The sequence below is a fragment of the Artemia franciscana genome, chromosome 3 (assembly GCF_032884065.1).
Source record: "Artemia franciscana chromosome 3, ASM3288406v1, whole genome shotgun sequence".
In the NCBI taxonomy this organism is placed as follows: Eukaryota; Metazoa; Arthropoda; class Branchiopoda; order Anostraca; family Artemiidae; genus Artemia; species Artemia franciscana.
This window is the reverse complement of record NC_088865.1, coordinates 24858684-24882479: the sequence shown is the minus strand read 5'-3', so window position 1 is coordinate 24882479 and position 23796 is coordinate 24858684. Positions and strand designations below refer to the sequence as shown.

Genomic DNA, 23796 nt, shown 5'->3' with positions numbered 1-23796 from the left:
GAGAAGGATTTCAAAATTCAAAAACGTGTTAACAATTCCTTGACTTACTCTTTGCATGTTGAAGTAGAACGGAAGGAAATGAGATTCAAATATACTGATAGCAAATTACCCAATTAAAATTTCTGTTTATTTTTATTTTGGTAAAATTATAGTTAATTGACTTCTTGCTATCTCGGAAAGGGTTTGGGTTAGGAAAACGAAACTTTCAGGGATGGGGTTACAGGCTAAAGTATGTCCCGGGAAGGAATTTTAGAGTACCCACCGCGGTAAAATTCTAGTTAATTGACTTCTTGCTATCTCAGAAAGGGTTTAGGTTAGGAAAATAAAACTTTCAGGGATGAATCTATAGACTAAAGTATGTCCTGGGAAGGTATTTTGAAGCAACTACCTCTACTCCTTCTCCCTATAGAGGGCCCTGACCTTTGATGACCTTTAAAAATATGTGTGTTATAAAAGTGAAACCTTGTAAAATAGATCTTCTGCTTAATTGAAGTACAACAAAATTTTTTCAGCTTCATAACTTTGCTCAATTCCATTTTACAAGGTTTTAAAGATATGATAATACATTTCCTAGATTAAAAAAAAAAACAAAAACATTGATATGGCTCAAAATTCTACCTAAATAACAGGAACTGCATTTTCAGAACTAAAGGCAGAGAAAAAGCAACTGGTAACTGAAAATTAAGGTAAAATGTTGTTTTATCAAAATTTCAATAGGTATAGACCTGTCATGTATGCAGATTTTAGGCCTCTCTAAAGGGAGAAGGAGTGGAGGTGGGTACTCTAAAATACCTTCCTGGGACATACTTTAGCCTTTAGACCCATCCCTGAAAGTTTCATTTTCCTAACCTTAACCCTTTCTGAGATAGCAAAAAGTCAATTAACTAAAATTTTACTGGAATTTTAAATCATATGAGGTTTTTTTCATAATTTGAGAAAAATCTTTTGATCTTTGAAACCTTATGAATTGAGATCAAAAAGTCATGAGGAACAAAACAATTTTCTTTTGCTGCCTTTATGCAAAAGATCCATTTTGCAAGTTTTCACTTTTCAGATATTTCAGAAGGTCAGTGCCCTTTGAAGGGAGAAGCAGTAGAGGTAGGTGCTTCAAAATATCTTCCCTGGAGATCATTATTGCTTTTTAGCAAAAAGCCCCTAAATTAGAATTTTACTTGTTTTTCTTGGTTAAATACAGAAAATATGTATTAAACAGGTTTTTCAGGTTGCTTCTACTCCATTAAATTTTTGTCCACTAATCTGTTAATTTTATGTTCTAAATATTGTTTGTTGTTTGTGCATATTTATTTTGATGTTTTTTTTTAATATTTAAGGTAATTATTTCTGAAATTATTTCTCAGTTTTTTTCAGAATATTTAACCTATAGATTTAGCAAATAAGAACAACCTCAGAAAATATTACAGTAATATTAGAAGAAATTAAAAATGTAGGCTATGCTATTAAACGAAATCTAAATCAATGTCATAGCAATCTATAAAATCTGTATAACTTAAATGTTCTGCACATGGTAGATGAGTAATGCACTAAAAAATTGTTTTTTGACAAAACATTACATAACTGCAAAAGACTTTTACACAAATTGCTGGTTTTCTGCATCACAGGCTTCAAAATGTAAACAAAACAAATACAAAGAGTTATTTTTATTCAGAAAACATGGTGTTCCTGACTGTCATCAGACAGAAAACTTCAAGTTTACAGCACATGCCAAAATCTAATTTATTTTAGAAATTACTAATCAATGACAGATTCTGCATCAGTTTCAATCTGTTTGAAGCAGATGAGCCCATTGACAAGAATGTTTCAATTTGATATTTTATAAACTGGAAACAAAATGAATCATTTTACATTTTCCCTGAGAAACAATTAGAGTGATACTCCAAATGCTCAGACCAGGCCTAAGCTTAGACAAACCATTTGATTAAAATGTATCTTCCCCAAACATAGAATTCAGGTTGCTAATCTTGAATAAAGTAAAAAAAAGTTTTTTTCTAATGAAAGTAAAGAGCAACATTAAAACTTGAAACCACAGAAATTATTCTGTATTTGAGGGGGCTTCCTCATCCTCATCCCTGTTCTTTATGCTAAGAACTCGATTGTTTGTTAATGCATGGGCTTTTTAATGAGAAAACAAAGTTTTTTTTAAGCACTATAGAATTTTAGTGTAGATAGCAAGGGGTTTTATGCCTAAACACTTTTTTTTACTTAGTGTGTGTTGGTTTTTAATAAAATACATTCTCAGGGCTACCCTAAATTTGAGAAGAGCTGTTCACTTTGTAAGCTCTCATTCATTCACTTCATAAGAAAAAGGAGAAATTTCACGTTTTGTAGGCAGTGGCTTCAGGCCTCATGTAGGCTACATTTTTAATTTTATTTTAATGAGAAACTTTAAAACAGCTCAATATTCACTTTTCTCTTAACATTCTCTGAAAGTTTCAACCTGATACCCCAAGCTGTATCCAAGGTATAGTAGATATGCCATTTTGATAAATTGACAAAGCATAAGGTCTTTTGATTTACCTGGCTTCTTAACTTTACATGGATTATAAATCCCATCAAAGAATAAAGTGTAAAGCTATTTAGTGAATCCAAAACAAAAATAGTTCAGTCAAGCTGCTTCTCCTTTCTCAATACAAAACAAGAAGTTGCTGGATGAAAATAGTGTCTTTTTTTTAACTCTTCCTCCTCCCCAAGGTTAAAATTTGAAATCTATGTGTTCCCTCTTAATACTCCATGAAAGTTTACACAATACCCCTGACATTCCAGATATTGATATTGCAGATACCACAGGTTAAAAATCTGGTAACATATAGTGTCTTTTGATTTACCTTGCTATGGGAAAGCAAACATTAAACTGTCACATAGGGGAGTGCTTAGAGGAAAATTAAAAGAGACTACTTTCATTCAAGTTCTCAAAATGCAATGTCTGCAATATTTCAGGAATGGCCTAGGGGATGTAGTTGAAACATTCTGGCAATATAAGAGGAGAAGTAGGAGGTGTCAAGAGAAACTTCATATTTTACTTTGGAGTAGGAGCTAAATATGTTCTGCCAAAGGTCAACCTATACATTTTTTTTTACAGTAACCTGCTGTAAGGCTTAGGATTTATTCATGGTTAAGTGACAAGGTAAATCAAAAGACATTCTGTGTTGCCAGGCTATCAGAAAAGCTTATCTGCAATATTTTAAGATCAACTTTGGAAAGGAAACTTTCAGGGAGTATTTTAAGAGGGGTGTTAGACCTCGAATTTGAGGCTTGGGGAGGAATAGAGAGGGGTCAAACATTTTGCATCTCAAATCTGCCTAGAAGCTTTGGCACTTCAACCCCCTGTGGGACCAGAATGTATTCACACTGAAGTAGTAATGTAAATTAATGTTAGAAAATCCACATCCACAATAGTATCCACAATATCTCCTGAACAGTTTTGGAGATCTAATTTTAAATTTCTTGAGATGTTGCAGGGTCAAGTACCTCAAATTTTGACTTAGAGAAGTAAGAGATAAATCTACAGTAGCTGCTTGTATCCAGGTAATCAAATAGTGTAGGTTATCAAAATAGAATATCTTCAATTTTTCTGTAATAGCATGGGGTATCAAGTTCTAGCTTTCAGGGAGGGTTGGGGAGGCCAAATGGACTTCAATTTATGGTTTAGGGGGAGAAGACAGAGTAGAAAAGGCCAGGGGCTAAAAGTCTGAAGCTTCCATAGAGTGTGAGATAGGGAAGGAGGGGGGATAAGTAGAATTCAAACCTTGAGTTGGACAGAGGGGAATAGTCTAAAGAATGGTTCTCCAATCTGTTGAATTTTCGTCATTCTGAGCCTCTGTTGAATTAGAATCTATTCACTATGAAGTAGCAATTTAGAACAACAAAAACCACGTCCATTCAGGATATCAAAATAAAGCATTTTTATGGCACTTGGTATTTACCAAGTGACATATAGCAATCACAATTTCTGTCTGTCAGTCCTGCTTTTGCTAGTTAGGGCACTTCCAAATAAGCTAGGACAGTGAAATTTGAAGGCGTATCAGGGACCAGACAAGATTAAATAAAAAATAGTGGTTTCCCCAATTTGACCACCTGTGCCATGGGAGTAGGGGGACAGTTAATTCAGAAAAATTAGATAAATGAGATATTTTTAACTTAAGAATGGTTGATTGGATTTTAATGAAAGTTGATATTTAGTTGATTCTTAATTGAACATTTAATTATTATGAAACCACAAATGATTTTTAGCCAAAAAAAAACATGCTTTGTCCATGTTAACCAAGTTTTTAGGGGTAGAGAGCAAGTCAGGCTTGGGTCCAGAGGTTTTAACTTTTGATGCTCAAATTATATACAACTAATAACAACTTACCACAGCACCAAGCCCTCTGAGGCTAAAACAGCAACGTTTACTCTCTTTCCATCCCAATCTATTTAAAGTCTCCATCTTCACACCCTTCCAGGAAGTTCCCATTTCCTTTGAATCTTTTTCTATGACATCCTCCTACCATAACCACAGACAAACTGATTTCTATCAGGCCTAGACAGTTGGCCAAAAAGGACAATCTTTGGCAGTCTGCCATTTTTCATCCACAGAATATACCTCAGACATCACAACCTTTCGTTCACTATAGTTCTAGAAAGCAGGATTGAAATACACTTTTTATAGGCTACAGCCTACTGTTTTGAAATTTCGTCAGTCAGCCAGAGTAACCACAACAATCTGTATGCAATTTCTCTAGAAAATATCTAGTAAATCTTTATCTGCTTTTCAGAGCATCCATGTTTCAGAGCCATATTTGACCACTCTAGCTTCTAAAATTATAATCTTGGTTTGTAGACTTATCCTCCTATTCTTCCAAACTTTTTTTGACTGGAAAAACACCATGAGCCTTTTCTATTCTACTTTGACATATTCACTGCTCCCACTGTGATTACTACCAAGGTAATTTTCTTACAAGAATAATATTCTTGCTAAAGCTGTTCTATCAACAGAATCGAACATTTGCTCTTAATCTATAAAACTGAGGACTAAAGGTGTTTGACAGCTCAGGTACTTCTCGATTATTAACCTAAGAGTGAAAATTTGGATGACATATCCTCTATTTTTTCTAAAACCGCACTGTGTTTCTCTTATAGCTTTGTCTACACCATCTCTCAGTCTAAAAAGTATCACATTGCTAAGTATTAACTACATAAACCAGGCTAATACCTCTATAATTACCACACTCACTCTTATCACCTTTCTTAAACAGTTGTCATATTAAGGTTTTTCTAAATTCGCTAGGTACTTTCCTTTTTTCAAAAATCATACTCATAATCTTCAGCAAGGCCGTATCCAGAGAAATTGTTAAGGGGTTTGAACCCTCTCCCCCGAAATGTTTGTCCAACTGGTAAAAAAAAGAAACAAAAACTAATATAAACCAATTTTTGATGCATTGAAATTTTTTTTTGTAAAACCCCTGCCAAAAAAATTCTTTTGTACCCTACTCCCTGTCTATGTACCCCATCCTTTCTGCCTGAGTAAATTGATTTTATATCACCTAATGTCATGCTTGCTGCCCCTGGGATATTAGTTTCTGAAACTCCTAATAAGTCCAGTTCGAATCGTCTGAATTCTTCTGTCAAAATGTCGATACTATAGTCATTTTTTAAAGTCGTAACATTCCAAGTTTCAATTTTCATATTCTTTAACTCATTGAAATTAATTTGGTCTCAGGAAAAGCAATGGTCCGGGTTGCCAGTGTAAGATGGGGATGTTAGTTTTTTAATTTTTGATTTAACTTTTTTAATTTAAGGTGATTATTTTTGAAATTATTGCTCAGTTTTTTTTCAGAATATTTAACCTATAGATTTACCAAATACAAATAACCTCAGAAAATATTATTGTACTATTAGAAGAAATTTAAAAATATAGGCTATGCTATTGAAAAAAATCTGAATCAATGTCAGAGCAACCTATTAAATTGTATAATATAAAGTTTTTGTAATGGTAGATGAGTTAAACAGTAAAAAATTGGCTTTGGATTTTATTAAAAGGATTTTAGATGCTAAAATTACATGATTTGGTCTGATTTTTGCAAATCGTGATTTTTTTGACTATTTTATTTACCCATAGGGTAAAGGCACCGATGATTTGACAGTTTTTGTAAAAAAAAAAAAAAACAAAACAAAAAAAACACTCTCTACTCCAGAATTTCTAATTTAAAGACTTTTGGTTTGAAAAGGGTTTCAGTATTTAGGAAAAACATCTAGGAATCGAACTATTCGATGAGAAGTTTGAAGTTTTATCTGAAAAGGGTACAAAGATCCGATTTACCAAAATTAGAGCGTTTTCTCCGACAAAGTTGACACAACAAAAAAGATACCTGTTTTCGATACAAGTCGGAACCCAATTCGACACGTGTCGAAATACCTAGGGAATACCTGTGGGTGGAACCTGGTGTATTCGACATGTATATTCTTGTTTCTTTGTTTTTCTTCAACTTCACTTAATGTATAAAAGTATAAAATACTATTCAAAAAGTTGAAGTAATAAAACTTACAAAATTGTTTCAACTATGTAGTATTTAGTATAACAAAATTGGTTAATCACAAGGAGTGCGATATTGTGACCTTGATCACATAAATCTTCTTTTTCCCAAGTGTTGCATATGTGCCACAGGAATAGTATTTCCAAACGCTTTCTGGAATAGCCCACTTCCTGTTAGTCTTAATGGTCGAGCAAAGATTTGTTCATTGTTGACAGTATAAATGTCATCAACATTTGGCCATTTCAAAGTATGATCTGCGATTCTAATTCACTTGAAATTTTTTTAGTTTGGATTGTCCTTTGTCAGGAAAGTCTAGAATTCTACCGACAGAATATGGCACCTCGCTTTTTTATCGCTAAAGAAAACGGCGTAGTATTCGTCAAGCTGCGGTTCAACTTCCGACCCAACTGGCGGCGGAATTTCGGAGTCGGATACAGAAAATGATTGTGACTTGCCATCTACGACTATCGCCTCATTACGAACTTTGTTTCCTCTTTTGGCTTTTGCATGACGGTAGTCAAGATTGGAATGATGTTGATAGAACTTCCTCCTTACCATTCCAGAAGTAGCTGCTTTCAGTGCCACTTGCGCCACAGTGTCACTTGTCTTGTCTTACGCTAAGCTGAAAGAAACTAATCTGTTCGTGGGGAGGGAGGTAAACGCCTAGAACCGTATTTCCTATTCAAGGTTATTAGAAATTATGACACCAAGGAGTTTAACATCTTTCACTAGCGTTTCGGAAGGGATTGGGTGCAGGAAAGCGAGAGAAGATTTTTTTCAAAAAATTTAAGAAGTTTTTTTGTCATTATATTTCATTTTGTGGATTTTATTTTCATATGTAGATTATTAGCTTCATAGAAAACATAGGTTAGGATTTTAAGGGGATCGCATCTGATATTTCTATGACATCATTCTTGGTGTTTACCCCCCTCCCCCGCCCAAATAAGGTTTTCCAAATTTGAGAGTTTTATTTATTTCTTTTTAGTTTCATTGATAATTACTAAGGAAAGGGAACAACACTTCCCTGCGAACCTCTGTAATTTTTGGCAGTAGCGGGCACCCATAAATTAGACAGATATTGTTTCGTCAGTGAACCCTGGAATTTCTACATCAATTATATCTCACCTGTTTTACATGTTCAGTGAAGTTTCGACAGAGTTTCCTATATTTCGACCGGGCCTGCTGCTGTCTGTCAAAAATTTCGACAAGGCTGCTACAAAATATTCTCAAAAGAAATAAATCCATTTATATCGATTAAATCCATAAGTAAAGAAGCCATTATTAGTGTTTGAATTGGGCTGAAAGAGCATTTTTTGTGCACTGATATTCCACTGCATTCAACAAGAATTTTCGACACTTGGAACCTAGTTTTGACAATGTAATATTTGTTGCCATTTTCATCAAGAAAAATTGTTTAAAAAATTACCTGAAAAATTGTCGGGAGCTCCTTTTCTTCTCGAAAACAGGAAACTGACTGAATTGAATGTTCATGAATTGAATGACTGAATTGAATCTGAATTTACTGAATTGAATATGAATGACTGAATTGAATTGTGAATTGAATGACTGAATTGAAGGTACCGGATATGGTGTCAACGTTTCTTGTCGTTGAAATAGAAAAACGTCTTCAAGAGATGGCGCTCCAACTCATGGCTAAGCAGAGTTATTCCGTTTTGATGGAAAATTTCGACAGTGGTTCCAAAATTGCACTGCCGAATCATCGGTGCCTTTACTCTGTTCTTTAATTATCGCATGCTAATTCTATGTATTTCATACAAAGTAATTGTGTTAGGGGAAGGGCAAGTTGCTGAAAGAAAGACGAGAGGAAGACAAAAAACGTTGACACGTATCAGAGTAAAATAACTTATTCTAATGCAATTTTATTTTAGGCTCATTTTGATACGAAACGCCTGTAAAATTCAATAAATATGGCAGAAGAAAGTACATGGCTCCTAGAAGGTATGTGTTTTTAATATTTTATTTTGTGTTTTTTTTTTATGTGTATGTTTTGTGTATGTTTGTGTGTTTTTTTGTGTTGTGTGTTTGTTTTTTAACTTTATTTTGCAAGCGGTAAATTTATGTAAATTTTACTCTCATCGTCTCTTACTTAGTTGAAATCTATTTTAATTTGAGCATGGTGATCATAATACCAATGAACCAAATTACGTGCCTTTCCTGCTTTATGGATATTAAATAAAAAAATAAGTTTTTTCAACTAAAAGTAAGGAGTCACATTAAAACTTAAAAAGAGCAGAAATTAATCCCATATATGAAAAGGATTGTCCCCTCCTCGATACCTCGCTCTTTACGCTAAAGTTTGACTCTTTCTCACAACTCCACTTTTTAAAACAATAAAAAAACTTCACCGAAAAGAGCCAGCCGTCGAGGAGGGGAGAACCCCTTTAATATACGGAATTATTTATGTTCGTTTTAAGTTTTAATGTCGCTCCTTACTTTCAGGTGAAAAAAACTTATTTTTCTTATTTAATTTCTGAACGATTTCGAATTGATGCATGTTTTGATTTTGGCTCCCCGTACATGAATAATTAAAACGAAAATTGTATATTAATTTTTTTGAGCTAAATTGCTTTTCTCACAGTTTTGATCGGACGATTTTGATAAAAAAAAGGAGTGGGGGATTAGGCCTAGTTGCCCTTCAATTTTTGGGTTCTTAAAGATGCAACTATAACTTTTTATTTTCCTACAAACGTTTTTATTAGTAATAAATGTACGTAACTTTCGAATTAACTTCCGTAGAGAACTTCTATATTTTGTATATTTTTATTACGTGCTCGCGGCACGGCTTGCACGGCACGCGGCAGGCTTCTGTATATGGATTCTCATTGTATCTTGTGTTCTATTGCAGTGTTTTCAAAGATATTTGATTATTAAAGCAAGTCAATTTCTAACAATGGTATCTACTAAGCTTCAATGTTTTGGTTTTCTTTTTTAAGGTTCTTGTTATCCCTTGTTTTTTAATTTTATTTTATTTTTAATCTTTTTTTTCTTTTTTTCTTCTTTTTTTAGTTTTTTATTTTTTTCTTTTTAGTTTTTTTTGTTGTTTACTTTTTTTAGTTTTTTTATTTTTTTTATTTTTTTTCTTCTTTATTTTTTAGTATTTTTCTGGAACGTGCCCCAGCAACACGTATGCAAGGTGCTAATTCTTAACTGCGTAAAACTTGCGGATATACAACTGGTAATTCCTATGATATACTCTGATAATTCTTCGACACGCATTCTTTTTTATTTTCTCTTTCAGCTGCAAGCCTGGTTTCGCGTTGTTCTTGTGCTATATCGACACGCTTTCTTTTGGTAATTTCTCTCTGAGCCGCAAGCCTAACCCCTCCCCCCTCTTAAAGCAACACGTATGCAAGGTACTAATTTAACTGCGTAAAACTTGTGGATATACAACATTCTTCGCAGTACCATTGTCTGTGCATATAAATAGATTGTCTGGTCTACCGACTCTAGAGCATGCGACGTATAATTGTCCATGGGAAAAACAATGCGTATTAAGATCTATAGCGCATTTTTCTAATGATTGCCCTTGTTGAGCTTTGTTGATCGTGATTGCAGATGCTAATCGATTTGGGAATTACAATCTTTTAAATTGAAAAGGCAGGTCCGTTGGAATCATGGGAGTGCGAGGAATAAGAACAACATCACCCTCGGCAGGCCCTGTCAAAATTGTGATTTTCGTTTTCAGTTGTTTTTTTTTTCACGGCAAGTTGTGTGACGTTGCAAAGCTTTGGTGGGTTAATATTTCACAACATTATTATTTGTACGCCTATTTTTAGTTGTAGCACTTGGGGTGGAAACCCTGGGAGATCCAGGGAATTTAAAAATTCTGATGGATAGTTAACCGCTTCATTTGATTTCAAAACTTTGTCGACTGACTTGTTAATGACTGCCTGGTCTCGAATCTTGGTCAGAATAATATTGTTGATTTCGTGGACGTCTTTGTTCTTGGCTGCCAGAATTGCTCGTTCGCTTAGCCATTTATGATTTTTTATAATTGGCTAGAATATTCGGAAATACCTTTTCAACCAAATCATTTTTGACGTCACTAAATTATAGAATTCAGGAGGCAGCTGTATGCGTCCTGAAATTAAGTCAACTGGGAGCTTTCCGTTTCCAATTGCCAGCAATTGATCTGAAAATATTTCATCAGCGTGATCCTTTTGCAATCGGACACGCATATTTATAGTTAATTTTAATGTATTTACGCGTGCCCATAAATAAGAATTTTTCAGGCAAGCATTTATTTCATCTGCAGGTGTCGATCTAGGAATACTAGGTAATGTTTGCCTGAAATCTCCCGCAAGCATAATTAATGTGCTGCCAAAGGGTTTAGAATTTCCTCACAAATCTTGCAATGATCCCTCGAGAGCCTCGAGCGATTTTTTGTGCGCCATTGTGCACTTGTCCCAAACAATAAGTTTGCATTGCTGCAATACTTTACCCATCCCAGATGATTTGGAAATGTTGCACGTGGGAGTTTCTGTAGATTGCATATTCAGAGGCAATTTCAAAGCGGAATTGGCAGTTCTCCCACAAGGCAGCAACGTTGCGGCTATTCTGGACGACACAAGGGCCAACGCTGTCATTTTTGGATTGAATTGATGCCAGAAGCAATCTAATTAGAAACGTTTTACCAGTACCTCCTGGCTCATCCATGAAGAAGATTTCTCCAACTTCGTTATCGACACAATGCATTATCTGATCATAAATGCCTTTTTGTTCAGACGTTAACTTAGAAGTATTTGTTTGTATATACGACAGTACACATGTAGAAATAGCAGCAGTAAGATTAGGTGAAGGCATTCCTAAATGCTTGAGAAGTTTGTTCGCCATAGGTAAGCACAAATCTTCAATCATAACTAAAGTGCAGTTATAAATTTCTTTTGTAAAGGCCAAGGTCATATCTGACCTCTCTAGCCGTATTCGGTTGAGTATATCCTCGGCCATTTGCGATTTGTATTTCTCCCATAACTCTGTAGGAGATGAAGGAGAGTAAGTTGTCAATATGATTCCAAACAATGCAGGAATTTGACTTGGAGTTGACATTTCGCACGCGTCAATGGTGCAATTATCCCAGTGTTGGTCGTTCTCCAATAAATTCAGAGCTTGGCATGCACTACGATAAGTGTCATGTATAGTCACGTTTACAGTTTTCAAATGCTAAAAGAACGTCGGGCCGGGATCATTAACTAAAAGCAGGCGGAGAAAGAAGCATTCATGTTGATTGGGGTGAATGATGTAGATTCTTCCTGTCGTGGTTTCTTTGAAGATGTTAGTTTGGCTGTCGACTGACTCACCCCGTTTTCGACGTTCAAATGATTTTTTATTAGAATTCCACGTATAATACGTAGGCACTTCAGAATACGTTTTTTTGCAAACGAATCATTTTGACATAACGTGAAGAAAGCAGTTAACGTTGTATCCGGTGGATTCAGGGCTCTTCGTTGCACGTTGGATTCCGAAAAATAAACACGTTGACCATTCTGTAAATGTACCGCTAAGTGAACTACAGCTGGACTTAGTTCATGTATCGGAAATGATTGCCTTTACGGAATTACAATATTCCACGTTTATGTGCGCATTGTATGTTTTCGATAATAAAGGTGAATTTGGAACGACCCACTGGCTATCTACTTTGATGTAATGGTTACCCGGCTTTATGATTGCTGATTTTCCGCCATCTTTGGTAGACATTTTTCCATATAAAGGGTATCCATCATTGCCGGTAATTGTGTTAGGTACTAAAAGTCGAGGATATTGCTTTGTGCACCTTCCTCTGTCCATGCATGGTGAATTTTCATTCAGTTCACCGCAAGGTCCATGTATCATATTTTTTACCAAAATGTCATGTAAGTCCCTATCGACATCTACATCAGGTATTTCAGCGGAAATCACATCGTCAATATCATTAGAAGCAATTTTATTAAATAACCATATTAGTATATGTGCGTGTGGCAATCCTCGCTTTTGCCATTCCACTGAGTACAACCAGCATCGCACTGGCCCAAACACTCTAAGTTTTACTATAAAATTGATCAGTGATTTAACGAAGGTAAAATATAAGGACGTCATATACAAAGCCCTATATACTTATAATGACGTCATATGCGGACAAACACACAAACATACAGCTTATTTATATATGTATAGATAGATATGAAGGGGTTCGCCCCCTCGTCAATACCTATCTCTTTACACCAAAGCTTCAATCTCGTCCCGGTTCTTTAAGAATGACCCCTGAATCACAAAACCCGTAGAATAAAAAGTTGAAATTACTAAAAATACTTTTGCGTACAGAGCGAGGTATTGAGGAGGATGTGAACCCCCTTGTATGCGTAATTGTTTTTGTTCGTTTTAAGTTTTAATGCTGCTCCATACTTCCAGTTGAAAGAAGCTTTTTTTAGTTTTTTTTTCAGTTTTTTGTTTAAATAATGCTAGAAAATCCTGCGCCCTCTTCATGGAAATTCCCTTCCCTCATGATAAACTCCTCCATGGAAAGATCCTCCCACGTAAACCACTCGCTTGACCAAAACACCCCCACCCCACCGCGAAAAAGTCCCCCTGAAAACGTTTGTACACTTCCCAATAACTATTACTATCTGTAAACAATGGTCAAAGTTTGCAACTTGCAGCCCCTCTCCTGGGAACTTTGGGGGATTCATTAGTCCCCACAGATATTGTTTTTAGGTTTTTCAACTATGCTGAGTAAAATGGCTATCTCAAATTTTGATCTGGTGACTTTGGGAAGAAATGAGCGTGGGAGGGGGCCTATGTGCCCTCCAATTTTTTTGGTCACTTAATAAGAGCACTAGAACTTTTAATTTCCGTTCGAATGAGCCCTCTCGCGACATTCTGGGACTACTGGGTCGATACGGTCACCCCTGGGAAAAAAAATCGCAAATAAACAGGCATCCGTGATCTGTCTTTTGGCAAAAAAAGCGAAATTCCATATTTTTTTTTATAGGAGCTTGAAACTTCTGCAGTAGGCTTCTCTAATACACTGAATCTGATGGTTCGATTTTCGTTATAATTCTATGACTCTTAGGGGATCTTTCCCCTTATTTTCTAAAATAAGGCAAATTTTTTTAGGCTCGTAATTTTTGATAGGTAAGACTAAATCTGATGAAACTTATATAGTTAAAATCAGCATTAAAATGCAATTCTTTTGATGTAACTATTGGTATTAAATTTCTGTTCTTTAGAGTTTTGGTTACTATTGAGCCGGGTCGCTCCGTACAGTTCGTTACCCCGAACTGTTTGATAGCCTTGAAAGAGAAGAAATGCTTATGGACTTTTGGATTTCCTGTACCGTTTTAGTACATGCTTGTGAAGACCCAAGGGGATGTCCTTTCGATTTTCTTCTGAAGGGAATGGGGGAGTTCAAAGACTAGAATAAAATTTTTTGTGCCATAAAAGTATGATTTTTTTTTAATGATTACTGCAATAATTTGCATCATTTTGCGTGGGTGTTTTTTTTTATCTAAGGGGGAGGAAGGGTAATTCTCCAAATGCTGTCGCTAAAGCAATTTTTTTCCAAATGCTGTTGTTGAAAGTATGGTTTGACTTCCTTATCCTTTATAGCCTATCTGTGAATAGCTCCATAATTTAATAATAGTTCAAAGTTAAGAATCGCTAGACTCTACTGTTTAAAGGCAGGCTAATTTTGATAATGTAAAATAATTTAAAGTTAATTGTTGATATTTAAAAAATAACAGTTTTCAGATAGAAACATAGGGCCACAATAAAACTGAAAGCAAACAGAGATCACCTGATATGTGTTGGGACTATCGTCCCCTCTCCAATCCCTGCTCTTTACGCAAGAGTTAGACTAGTGCTTTCACAAAAGAATTTTGAAGGACTACAAATACTGCCGGCCAGTAACTGTATGTGTTGATTCTTAATATGTTGAACAGTTTTAAGATAGTTTTGGTCTGTTAATTCGTGTTTTTCGCTTTCCTTAGCACTTCTCAACGAAACTAAAAACAAAAAAGCACAACTCAAATAAAATTCTCAAATTTGGAAAGCCCTGTTTTACGCGGGGGGCTGGGGTGTTTCCTGGGTGGCTATTTTCCACGGGGGAGGGGGTATTTTCCTTGGGGCATATATTTTCCGCGGTTAGTATTTTCCGGAGTGGTATTTTCCGCGGGGGAGTATTTTCCGGGGAGGGGGGTATTTGTTTTGTTTTTTTGGGGGGAGGGGTCAAATGCTGACCACCATTAAATCTATTGGACGCTCATTTGAATATGAATTTTGATGAATTTGAATTTGATCGTATTTGAAAATACGAGTGGCTTTGGTTTGGTATGACGTCTCTTTTCAATGACAAAATTATGGCAAAAAAGGTGACATGATAAAAACCCTATTAGGAATGCCTTGAAAAAAAAGTTTTGGATATCAGAATCTTTTTACCGTTGCTTAAAAATGTAAACAACTTTTTGTGTAAACAAAAGCTTCTGATTATCCATCATACACTCAAATCACAAGAATGAAGCTTTTATTCAACCTTTTCTTTCTAAAAAAAAATCTACGAATTTTAACACACAGTATTTTCTCTACTAAGCCAACATGAACATTGGTACACAGTAATTCAATTTTCGTCTGCAATAAGTAGGCGTACAGTAAAAATTGTAGAAAATAAATTCTATTTGGTAAACAGAACTGTCAATTGCGGGCTGGGAGCAAAATTCCCTTTGAGAAATTCTGTCCCTCACCCTGAGATAATTTTTTTTTTGTATTTTCTTCGAACAAACCTTACGCCTTTATTTTTAGTGAACAAGAACATCAAAATTTGGATGATTTTGAATTAGGAAATTTAGAAAATTTGGATGATTGACGCCCCACCTATTTTACCCACTTTTTAGACCTAATGTCTAAAAAGATCATTATACGGCCCTCATTGTGTTATTGTAGACTGACGCAGGGGCGGATCCAGGGGACTGCGGGCACTAACTCCTATTCTGCACCCTTATTTGTTTTCCTCTGTTTTTACACCTTTTTATATAGAAAAAAAAAGTTTTTTGGTTCTTGTTAAGTACGGCAATCATACTCAAGAAGTTTGATCTTTTTAAAACCTGTTTCTCTGTTGTTTTCTTTGTAATCTTTAGTTTAGTCTGAGCGAAATAAACTACTATGCAGGTACATTTTAATTAAGTATTTAATATATACAGATGGTTAGGTTAGGTTATATTAGGTATTTCATATAATGCGTTCTGGGTGGCCTGCTTTTCATAATCCTCTGTTGTATTTTCCATAATTTTGTTGCTAAAGTATTATATTTTCATCATGTTTTGGTATATCTTATTAGGATTAACCTAACTTCACTGAGTGTTGTCGCTGTACTTAACAAATACCGTAAACTTGTGAATTTGGTCAATTATTGGTGTCCTTGTCACGTTCCCTCTCCCCCTCTAAGATTTTGCTCTAAATCTACCTTTGAATTTACACCCCTACGATAAAATCAAAGGTAAAAAGCATGTATCAAAAGATATACTTTTTACGTATTTTTATATGCTCGTTTTCCCAAAATAAAAGTAACGATAGGTAAATACAAAATTATAAAAAATCACTGTCCACAGTAAGTACAACGAAAATTACAGAAAATTGAAATCTACATGAGGAACAGGGTTTTGGATTGGAATGAGGGTATATCTCAGGGCATTTTTACCACTTGGTTTAAAATAATACTCAAGTATTTTCGTCAAATGAAAACATTATTAAATGTTTTCATTTGATAAAATTAAAAAAAAAACGAAATTATCCCTTTTATATTTTTAATATGAATTATGAATATATTTAACATGAATATATTTTGCTCTTTAACACCTTATATTTTAATGAATTGACGCTCCTTGAAGAAAATAAGAGGTATTAAGCATGTGCAAAAATTTTTTTTGTATATGCTTGCCTTCTTCTTTTATTGAAGAAGGTGAGCCTCGATTGGCCTGGCCAAAAGGCACATTCATACCTAGTTCTTGCCTCTTTTTTTTCTCACGACATATTATTTGACTGTTTCTGTCGTTTAATCGCGTGCTATCAACCACTTTAAAGGTAACATACAGTTGTGAATAGTCCTATACCCCCCATTGAAAATATTTTGACACAGATCTAAAACCATATAAGATTCATTACCCCGCCTTCGCGCACGCGCAATGACAAATGTTTGCGATGGAAAACCAAGCAGCAACTGAAACTATGGCCCTGACTTATATGCTCATAGTCAAATTACGCGCTATGAAATGCGTTTCATGTTTGAAAAAAGGTTTCGCTTCTGGTATATACTTATAATGTGGCTATTAACAAACTATGAATGTTCCCTGCACATTTTTGCATATTTTCAAACTTGCTCGTTAGCGGCTAAACTACATTTACCCGGCCCCAAGTTAAAAACCCCTTGCATTAGCTCATGCGTCAAGATCTACTTTAATTTGGCAACTGGGAGTCTCTTCGTCGTTTATTTTCCAATTTTGCGAGCAGGTATGCGAAGTATTAAAAGGCAGTGTGTTCATTAACCACCTATTTTGAAATGAAGCATCCATTCTTTTTAAAGAATTTTTTTAGTCTATTTTTCGATACTACCTACAGGAATATCGAACGAAGGAGTTTATAAAGCAAATCTACAATAGGTTTTGGGCTTTACCTCAAATTTAAGAGAAAATATGTGTCGGCTTCAGCTTTTTTCCTTTCAAAATATTCGTCCCTTTTTCTTTTAAAAACCAACAGAAAAACCGACGAAATCCCTCAAGTACTTATCAATAGGAAGCTAAAAAATGTTTAACATGGGAGAGATAGTAAATTAATTTGGACAGGCGTCTCCCCTTGAACCAAACTGCTGCATTTAGTAAATAATTTTTATGAATATATTTACTGTAACTACTGAAAACTTCTCTTGGTTTACTATGTACCACCTAGCAGGGAGCGGTCCACATTGAGCCAGCCCATGGTTCATACCTTGTCACTGAACAACGCATTCAGGTATAATTAGTTTAATAGCTCACAAAGCTGCAAATACGAAAGTACAAAATAAAATATGACAAGAGCTAAGAGCCCATATGGCACTTGTGACGAGGCCGGAAGAGCCAAGAGTCATCATATAGTGTGTGAGCTCCACTCATATGGTGTGAGCTCTAGCAAAATTTTAAGAATCAATAGATTGATTTAAAAGGAAAGTAAGAGGCTTACTGCCGGTCGGGATTTAAAATAAGAGCTCTGAGTCATGATTTCCTTCTAAATATCAAAATTCATTAAGATCCGATCACTCACTCGTAAGTTATAAATACCACATTTTTTCTAATTTTTCCTCTCCCTTCAGCCCCCCAGATGGTCGAGTCGGGGAAAACGACTTTATGAAGTCGATTTGTGCAGCTCCCTGACACGCCTACCAATTTTCATCGTCCTAGCACGTCCAGAAGCACCAAACTCGCCAAAGCACTGAACCTCACCCCCTAACTCCCCCAAAGAGAGCGAATCCAGTACGGCTACGTCAATCACGTATCTACAACATTTGCTTATTCTACCCACCAAGTTTCATCCCGATTCCTCCACTCTAAGCGTTTTCCAAGATTTCCGATTTCCCCCTCCAACTCTCCCCAATGTTAACAGATCTGGCTGGGATTTGAAATAAGAGCTCTGAGACATGAGTGTCTTCTAAATATCAAATTTCATTAAGATCTGGTCACCCGTTCTTAAGTTAAAAATGCCTCAATTTTTCTAATTTTTCCAAATTAACACCCCCCCCCGTTCCTCCAAAGAGAACGGATCCATTCTAATTATGTCAATCACGTATCTAGAACTTGTCCTTATTCTTCCCATCAAGTTTCATCTCGATCTCTCCACTTTAAGCGTTTTCCAAGATTTCTGTTTCCCCCTCCAACCCCCTATATCTCAGATCCAATTCGAGGTAAAAATGGAGCATGTGAGACATAAGATCCTTCTTTATATCAAGCTTCATTAAGGTCCTATCACCTATTCGTAAGATAAAGATACCCCAATTTTCACGTTTTCAAGGAATTCCGGTTTCCCCCCTCCAACTCCCCCCAATTTCACAGGATCTGGTCGGAATTTAAAACAAGAGCTCTAAAGCACAAGATACTTCTAAATATCAATTTTATTAAGATCTGATCACCCGTTCGTAAGTTACAAATACCTCATTTTTTCTAATTGTTCCAAATTATTCCCCCCTCCCCAACTCCACAAAAAGAGCGGATCCGGTCCGGTTATGTCAGTTACGTATCTTGGACTTGTTTTTATTCTTCCTACGCAGTTTCATCCTGATCTCTCCGCTTTAAGTATTTTCCAAGATCTCCCCCCCCCAATGATACTGTATCCGGTCGGGATTTAAAATAAGAGATGTGAGTTACGAGGTCCTTTTAAATATGAAGTTTCATTAAGATCCGATCACTCCTTCGTAAGTTAAAAATACGTCATTTTTTCTAATTTTTCAGAATTAGTCCCCCCCCTCCAACTCCCCCAAATAGAGTGGATTCGTTCCCATTACGTCAATCACGTATCTAGGACTTCTGCTTATTTTTCCACCTTGTTTCGTCCCGATCTCTCCACTCTAATTGTTTTCCAAGATTTAAGGTCCCCCCAACTCCCCCCAGTGTCACTGGATCCGGTCGTGATTTTATAATAAGAGCTCTGAGACACGATATCCTTCCAAACGTCAAATTTCATTAAGATCCCATCTCTCGTTCGTAAGTTAAAAATACTTTATTTTTTCTATTTTTTTCCGAATTAACCGGCCCCCCACTCCCCCACAGATGGTCAAATCGGGAAACAACTATTTCCAATTTAATCTGGTCTGGTCCCTGATACGCCTGCCAAATTTCGAAAAATCGTCCGGTCAAAACCAAGAGAAAGCCATTTAGCAAAAAAAAAGAAAAAAAAAAAAATAACATACAAATTTCATTTTAATTATTCATGTGCGGAGAGCCAAACTCAGAATATGCATTAATTCAAAAACGTTCAGAAATTAAATAAAAAAACTATTTTTTTTTAACTGAAAGTAAGGAGCGACATTAAAACTTAAAACGAACAGAAATTATTCTGTGTATGAAAGGGGCTGTTCCCTCCTCAACGCCCTACTATTTACGCTAAAGTTTTTTACCGTTTTAAAAAGTAGAATTGAGAGAAAGAGTTAAAGTTTGATAGCGTAAAGAGCGGGGTGTTGAGGAGGGAACATCCCTTTTCATATACGGAGTAATCTCTGTTCGTTTTAAGTTTTAATGTTGCTCCTTACTTTCAGTTAAAAAAAAACTTTGTTTTATTTAATATTTTAAAGGACCGGGTTTTAATTGGTTTTAGCCGTCCTTGCATGTAGGGTATCTCTTCTTGAGGTATTAAAACGAATAAATTAAATAAGAAAGTTGCTTCATGTGATGGCAAAGAATGGTGCTAAAACTTAAAACGAGCAGAAATTAACCCGTAAGCTATATGAAATGGGCTGCCCTTTCTTCGACCCTCTGCTCTGTGTGCTAAAGTTGACTTGTCCCAATTTTTTAAATAGTTATCGGAATAGATAATTGGATATAGTTTTCTGTGGTATAACTAGAAAACTAGAGAATTTTCTCTAGTTTCGACCTCCTTCCAAGAAATGAGACATTTTTTCTTGAATTCCAATAGACTGTAAGTTAAACTACCGCTATTTAAAGACCATGCTTTTAGTTGCTTGAAATTTTGTTGCTAAATTGCCAAAACGCTGTTGGAAAAATGCACTCAATGCATTTTCTGAGGGACTGAACGACGTTGAACAAAATTAAAAAAGGTAAATTGAGTGAGAATATACAAGAAATTGTAGAATAAATAAAAGAAACTCTAGTTTTAGGGGAGGGGTCCGACAAAAGGGAGGAGACTAGAGGCTAGTAAAAAGCATTTTTTGTAATCACTAAAAAATACAAAAGTAACGTTTTTATGGCTGACTCCTCCTCCTCCTCTAAGTAGCTTTTCTCATCTAATTCAAAATTCTGGTTTGATAATACAGGTGGGTTTATGAAGTAAAAGGGTTCATTGACCTCAACCTTATCTCCTCAGAACAGCAAATGAATGCTTGGGTAATTGGAGATTTAAAAGCCCACTAATAATGTTGCGAATATAAACATTAAAAGTCATAAAACAATTATCTGTCAATCATGTATAGTTTTGATTTATAGAAAAATTACTATCCTATCTTTCGTCAAATATTGAATGTTATCATAATGTAAATAAGAGCTTTTTATTATAAAAGTTTACAATTTCTTTGATGACACTTAATTAACTGAGACCGTACACGCAACATCAGGAATAATTAATTGTCTAGGGATAACTACGTAAGTACATTCAAGGATTCCAATTTTTATATTAACCTAAGCGAGGGGGGGTCTCTGGGGTCTTCTACTGGTGGATCCTGGCTTTTATAATTAATCCTAAGACTTTTTTGAGTTTTTAATTAGTTCGCTTGTTTCCAATAGTTTACCGCCCCCCAACCTTACAAAAATTGAATTATTTGGACTTGCCTAATCATGTAAAATGTTTCTGGTTGAGTGTAAAATTTACATTTAGGCTTTTCCCTGTGTCTGCTTTATCCATTTTCAAGAATGCAAAGGGGCACTTTATTTTGTCTTGAGGTTTGTTGTGCGACAAAGGGGGGGGGGCTGAGCATTCCCTAAAATCTGAAAAATTGTAAGAATTTAGATTTTGTAATTTTCAAGTTCAATTTTGTGCTATATCACATTTACAAAACATGAATCAAATGATCCCACAGCCCATAAGTCTATTTTGAGCATTATAAAAGTAATTAACAAAACATCACCACATTGTTTTATCAACGATTACGCCGTGTTGAAAATACGAACTAAAATAATAATATGTCTTAAGCTTATCGTAACAGTATCTGGCAGAATCATGAATAAAACCCACAATCAAACCGTTCGTGGTAACGAACTGTAGTAAGGAGCGACCCGGCTTAATAGTAAATGAAACTCTAAAAAACGGAATTTTGATGCTAAAAGATACATCAAAAGAATCGAATTTTCATGCTGATTCTAAATATATAAGTTTCATTTAGTCTTTATTCAATTTAGTCTTTGTCATCAAAAGCTACGAGCCTGAGAAAATTTTCCTTATTTTGGAAAATAGGGGTGAAACATCCCCTAAGAGCCATAGAATCTTAACGAAAATCACACCATCGCATTCGGCGTATCAGAGAACCCTACCGCATAAATTTCAAGCTCATATCTACAAAAATGTGGAATTTCGTATTTTTTTTTTTGCCAGAAGACAAATCACGGGTGCGTGTTTATTTGTTTGTTTTTTTTTTTTTTCCCAGCGGTCATCGTATCGACCAAGTGGTCCTAGAGTGTCGTAAGAGGGCTCATTCTAACGGAAATGAAAAGTTCTAGTGCCCTTTTTAAGTGACTGAAAAAAACTGGAGGGCACCTAAGTCCCCTCCCACGCTCATTTTTTCCCAAAGTCAACGGATCAAAATTTTGAGATAGCCATTTTGTTCCGCATAGTCGAAAACCATAATAACTATGTCTTTGGGAATGACTTACTCCACCACAATCCCTGGGGGAGGGGCTGCAAGTTACAAACTTTGACCAGTGTTTACTTACAGTAATGGTTGTTGGGAAGTGTACAGACGTTTTCAGGGGGATTTTTTTGGTTTGGGGGGTGGGGTTGAGGGGAGGAGGCTATGTGGGAGGATCTTTCCTTGGAGGAATATGTCATGGGGAAGAAAAATTTAATGAAAAGGGCGCAGGATTTTCTAGCATTACTATAAAAAAACAATGAAAAAATAAACATGAAAACGTTTTTCAATTGAACGTAAGGAGTAGCATTGAAACTTAAAACGAACAGAGATTATTACGCATATGAGGGGTTCTAAAAATACTTTAGCATAAAGAGCGAGGTATTTAAGAGGAGATAAATACCTCGCTCTTTATGCTAAAGTATTTTTAGTAATTTCAACTATTTATTCTACGGCCTTTTTGATTCAGGGGTCATTCTTAAAGGATTGGGACAAAACTTACGATTTAGTGTAAAGAGCGAGGTATTAACGAGGGTACAAACCCCCTCGTATACATAATAAAAATATAAGAATATAAAAGTTTGTTACGTAAGTTAATTCTTAAGTTACGCATATTTTTTACTAATAAAACGTTCGTTAAAAATTAAAAGTTCTAGTTGCCGTTTTAAGTAACCGAAAAATCGGAGGGCAACTAGGCCTCCTTCCCCACCCCTTATTTCTCAAAATTGTCTGATCAAAGCTAAGAGAAAGCCATTTAGCCAAAAAAAAAGAATTAATATACAAATTTCATTTTAATAATTTATGTGCGGAGAGCCAAAATCAAACATGCAATAATTCAAAAACATTCAGAAATTAAACAAAAAAACTGGTTTTTTTAACTGAAAGTAAGGAGCGACATTAAAACTTAAAACGAACAGAAATTACTCCGTATATGAAATGGGTTGTCCCCTCCGCAATCCCTCGCTCTTTACGCTAAAGTTTGACTCTTTGCCACAATTCTACTTTTTAAAACATTTGAAAGCTTCAGCGTAAAGAGCGAGGCGTTGAGGAGGGGACAACCCATTTCATATACGGAGTAATTTCTGTTCGTTTTAAGTTTTAATGTCGCTTCTTACTTTCAGTTAAAAAACTAGTTTTTTTTATTTAATTGAAAAAGAACCCGACACTTTATTGTTCATAAAACCAAAAAGAGAAAGGTAGAATTCTTTCGCTCTCCCTACAGTGGAAATAAATTCTAGTGGAATAAACACATTTAAGCGTCAATTATTAACAAACTCTAATGCAATGGCAGTTACATACTAGCAGTTGTAGCTTCTCTCACAAGCTGTGGGGGGTTGTGTTATACGCAGAGGCATAGTATATTATTTTGGACATGATGGCTATTTCAAAATTTGGTCGAATTTTTTGAAGGAATGGCAACTAAAAAGGACATGAGAGGGGTTGGCAGCTCGCCAACTACTTTTCAACATCTCCCTCAACATGTTCTGAAAGTTTCAACTAAATACCCATACCTGTTCTTAAAATATTGCAGATCCTCGTTTTTGGTAAATTGGATGCACCTAGCCCCTTTTGATTTAGTATAACATACGCCTCAATATTCTCCGAAGTTTCATTTTAATGCCCTTAGCCTTTTGGGATGCATCCAGAACTAAGGATTTTCCCTTTTCCTAATTGTAAATCCTGCTTGTACACGATTGGCAAATTGCATAATTTACAATACTTGCCCTGGGGCTTTGGGGGTAT

General features: G+C 35.5%; 1 protein-coding gene across 6 annotated transcripts in view; it reads left to right on the top strand.

The window, feature by feature from the left end:
- Positions 1-23796, top strand: part of LOC136025067 (facilitated trehalose transporter Tret1-like) — an 80725-nt gene continuing 56929 nt past the window's right edge. The window contains exons 1-3 of one of the 6 annotated variants that reach the window (XM_065700758.1): positions 6-25; positions 1055-1098; positions 8420-8489. In XM_065700758.1, coding sequence (XP_065556830.1) covers positions 8459-8489 — 31 coding nt within the window. In that variant the 5' untranslated portion in view covers positions 6-25; positions 1055-1098; positions 8420-8458. Of the gene's footprint in view, positions 141-216; positions 1099-3523; positions 3544-8419; positions 8490-20745; positions 20855-23796 lie in introns of those variants that run through there. The other 5 variants (XM_065700759.1, XM_065700760.1, XM_065700757.1 and 2 more) reach the window with 5 other exon arrangements.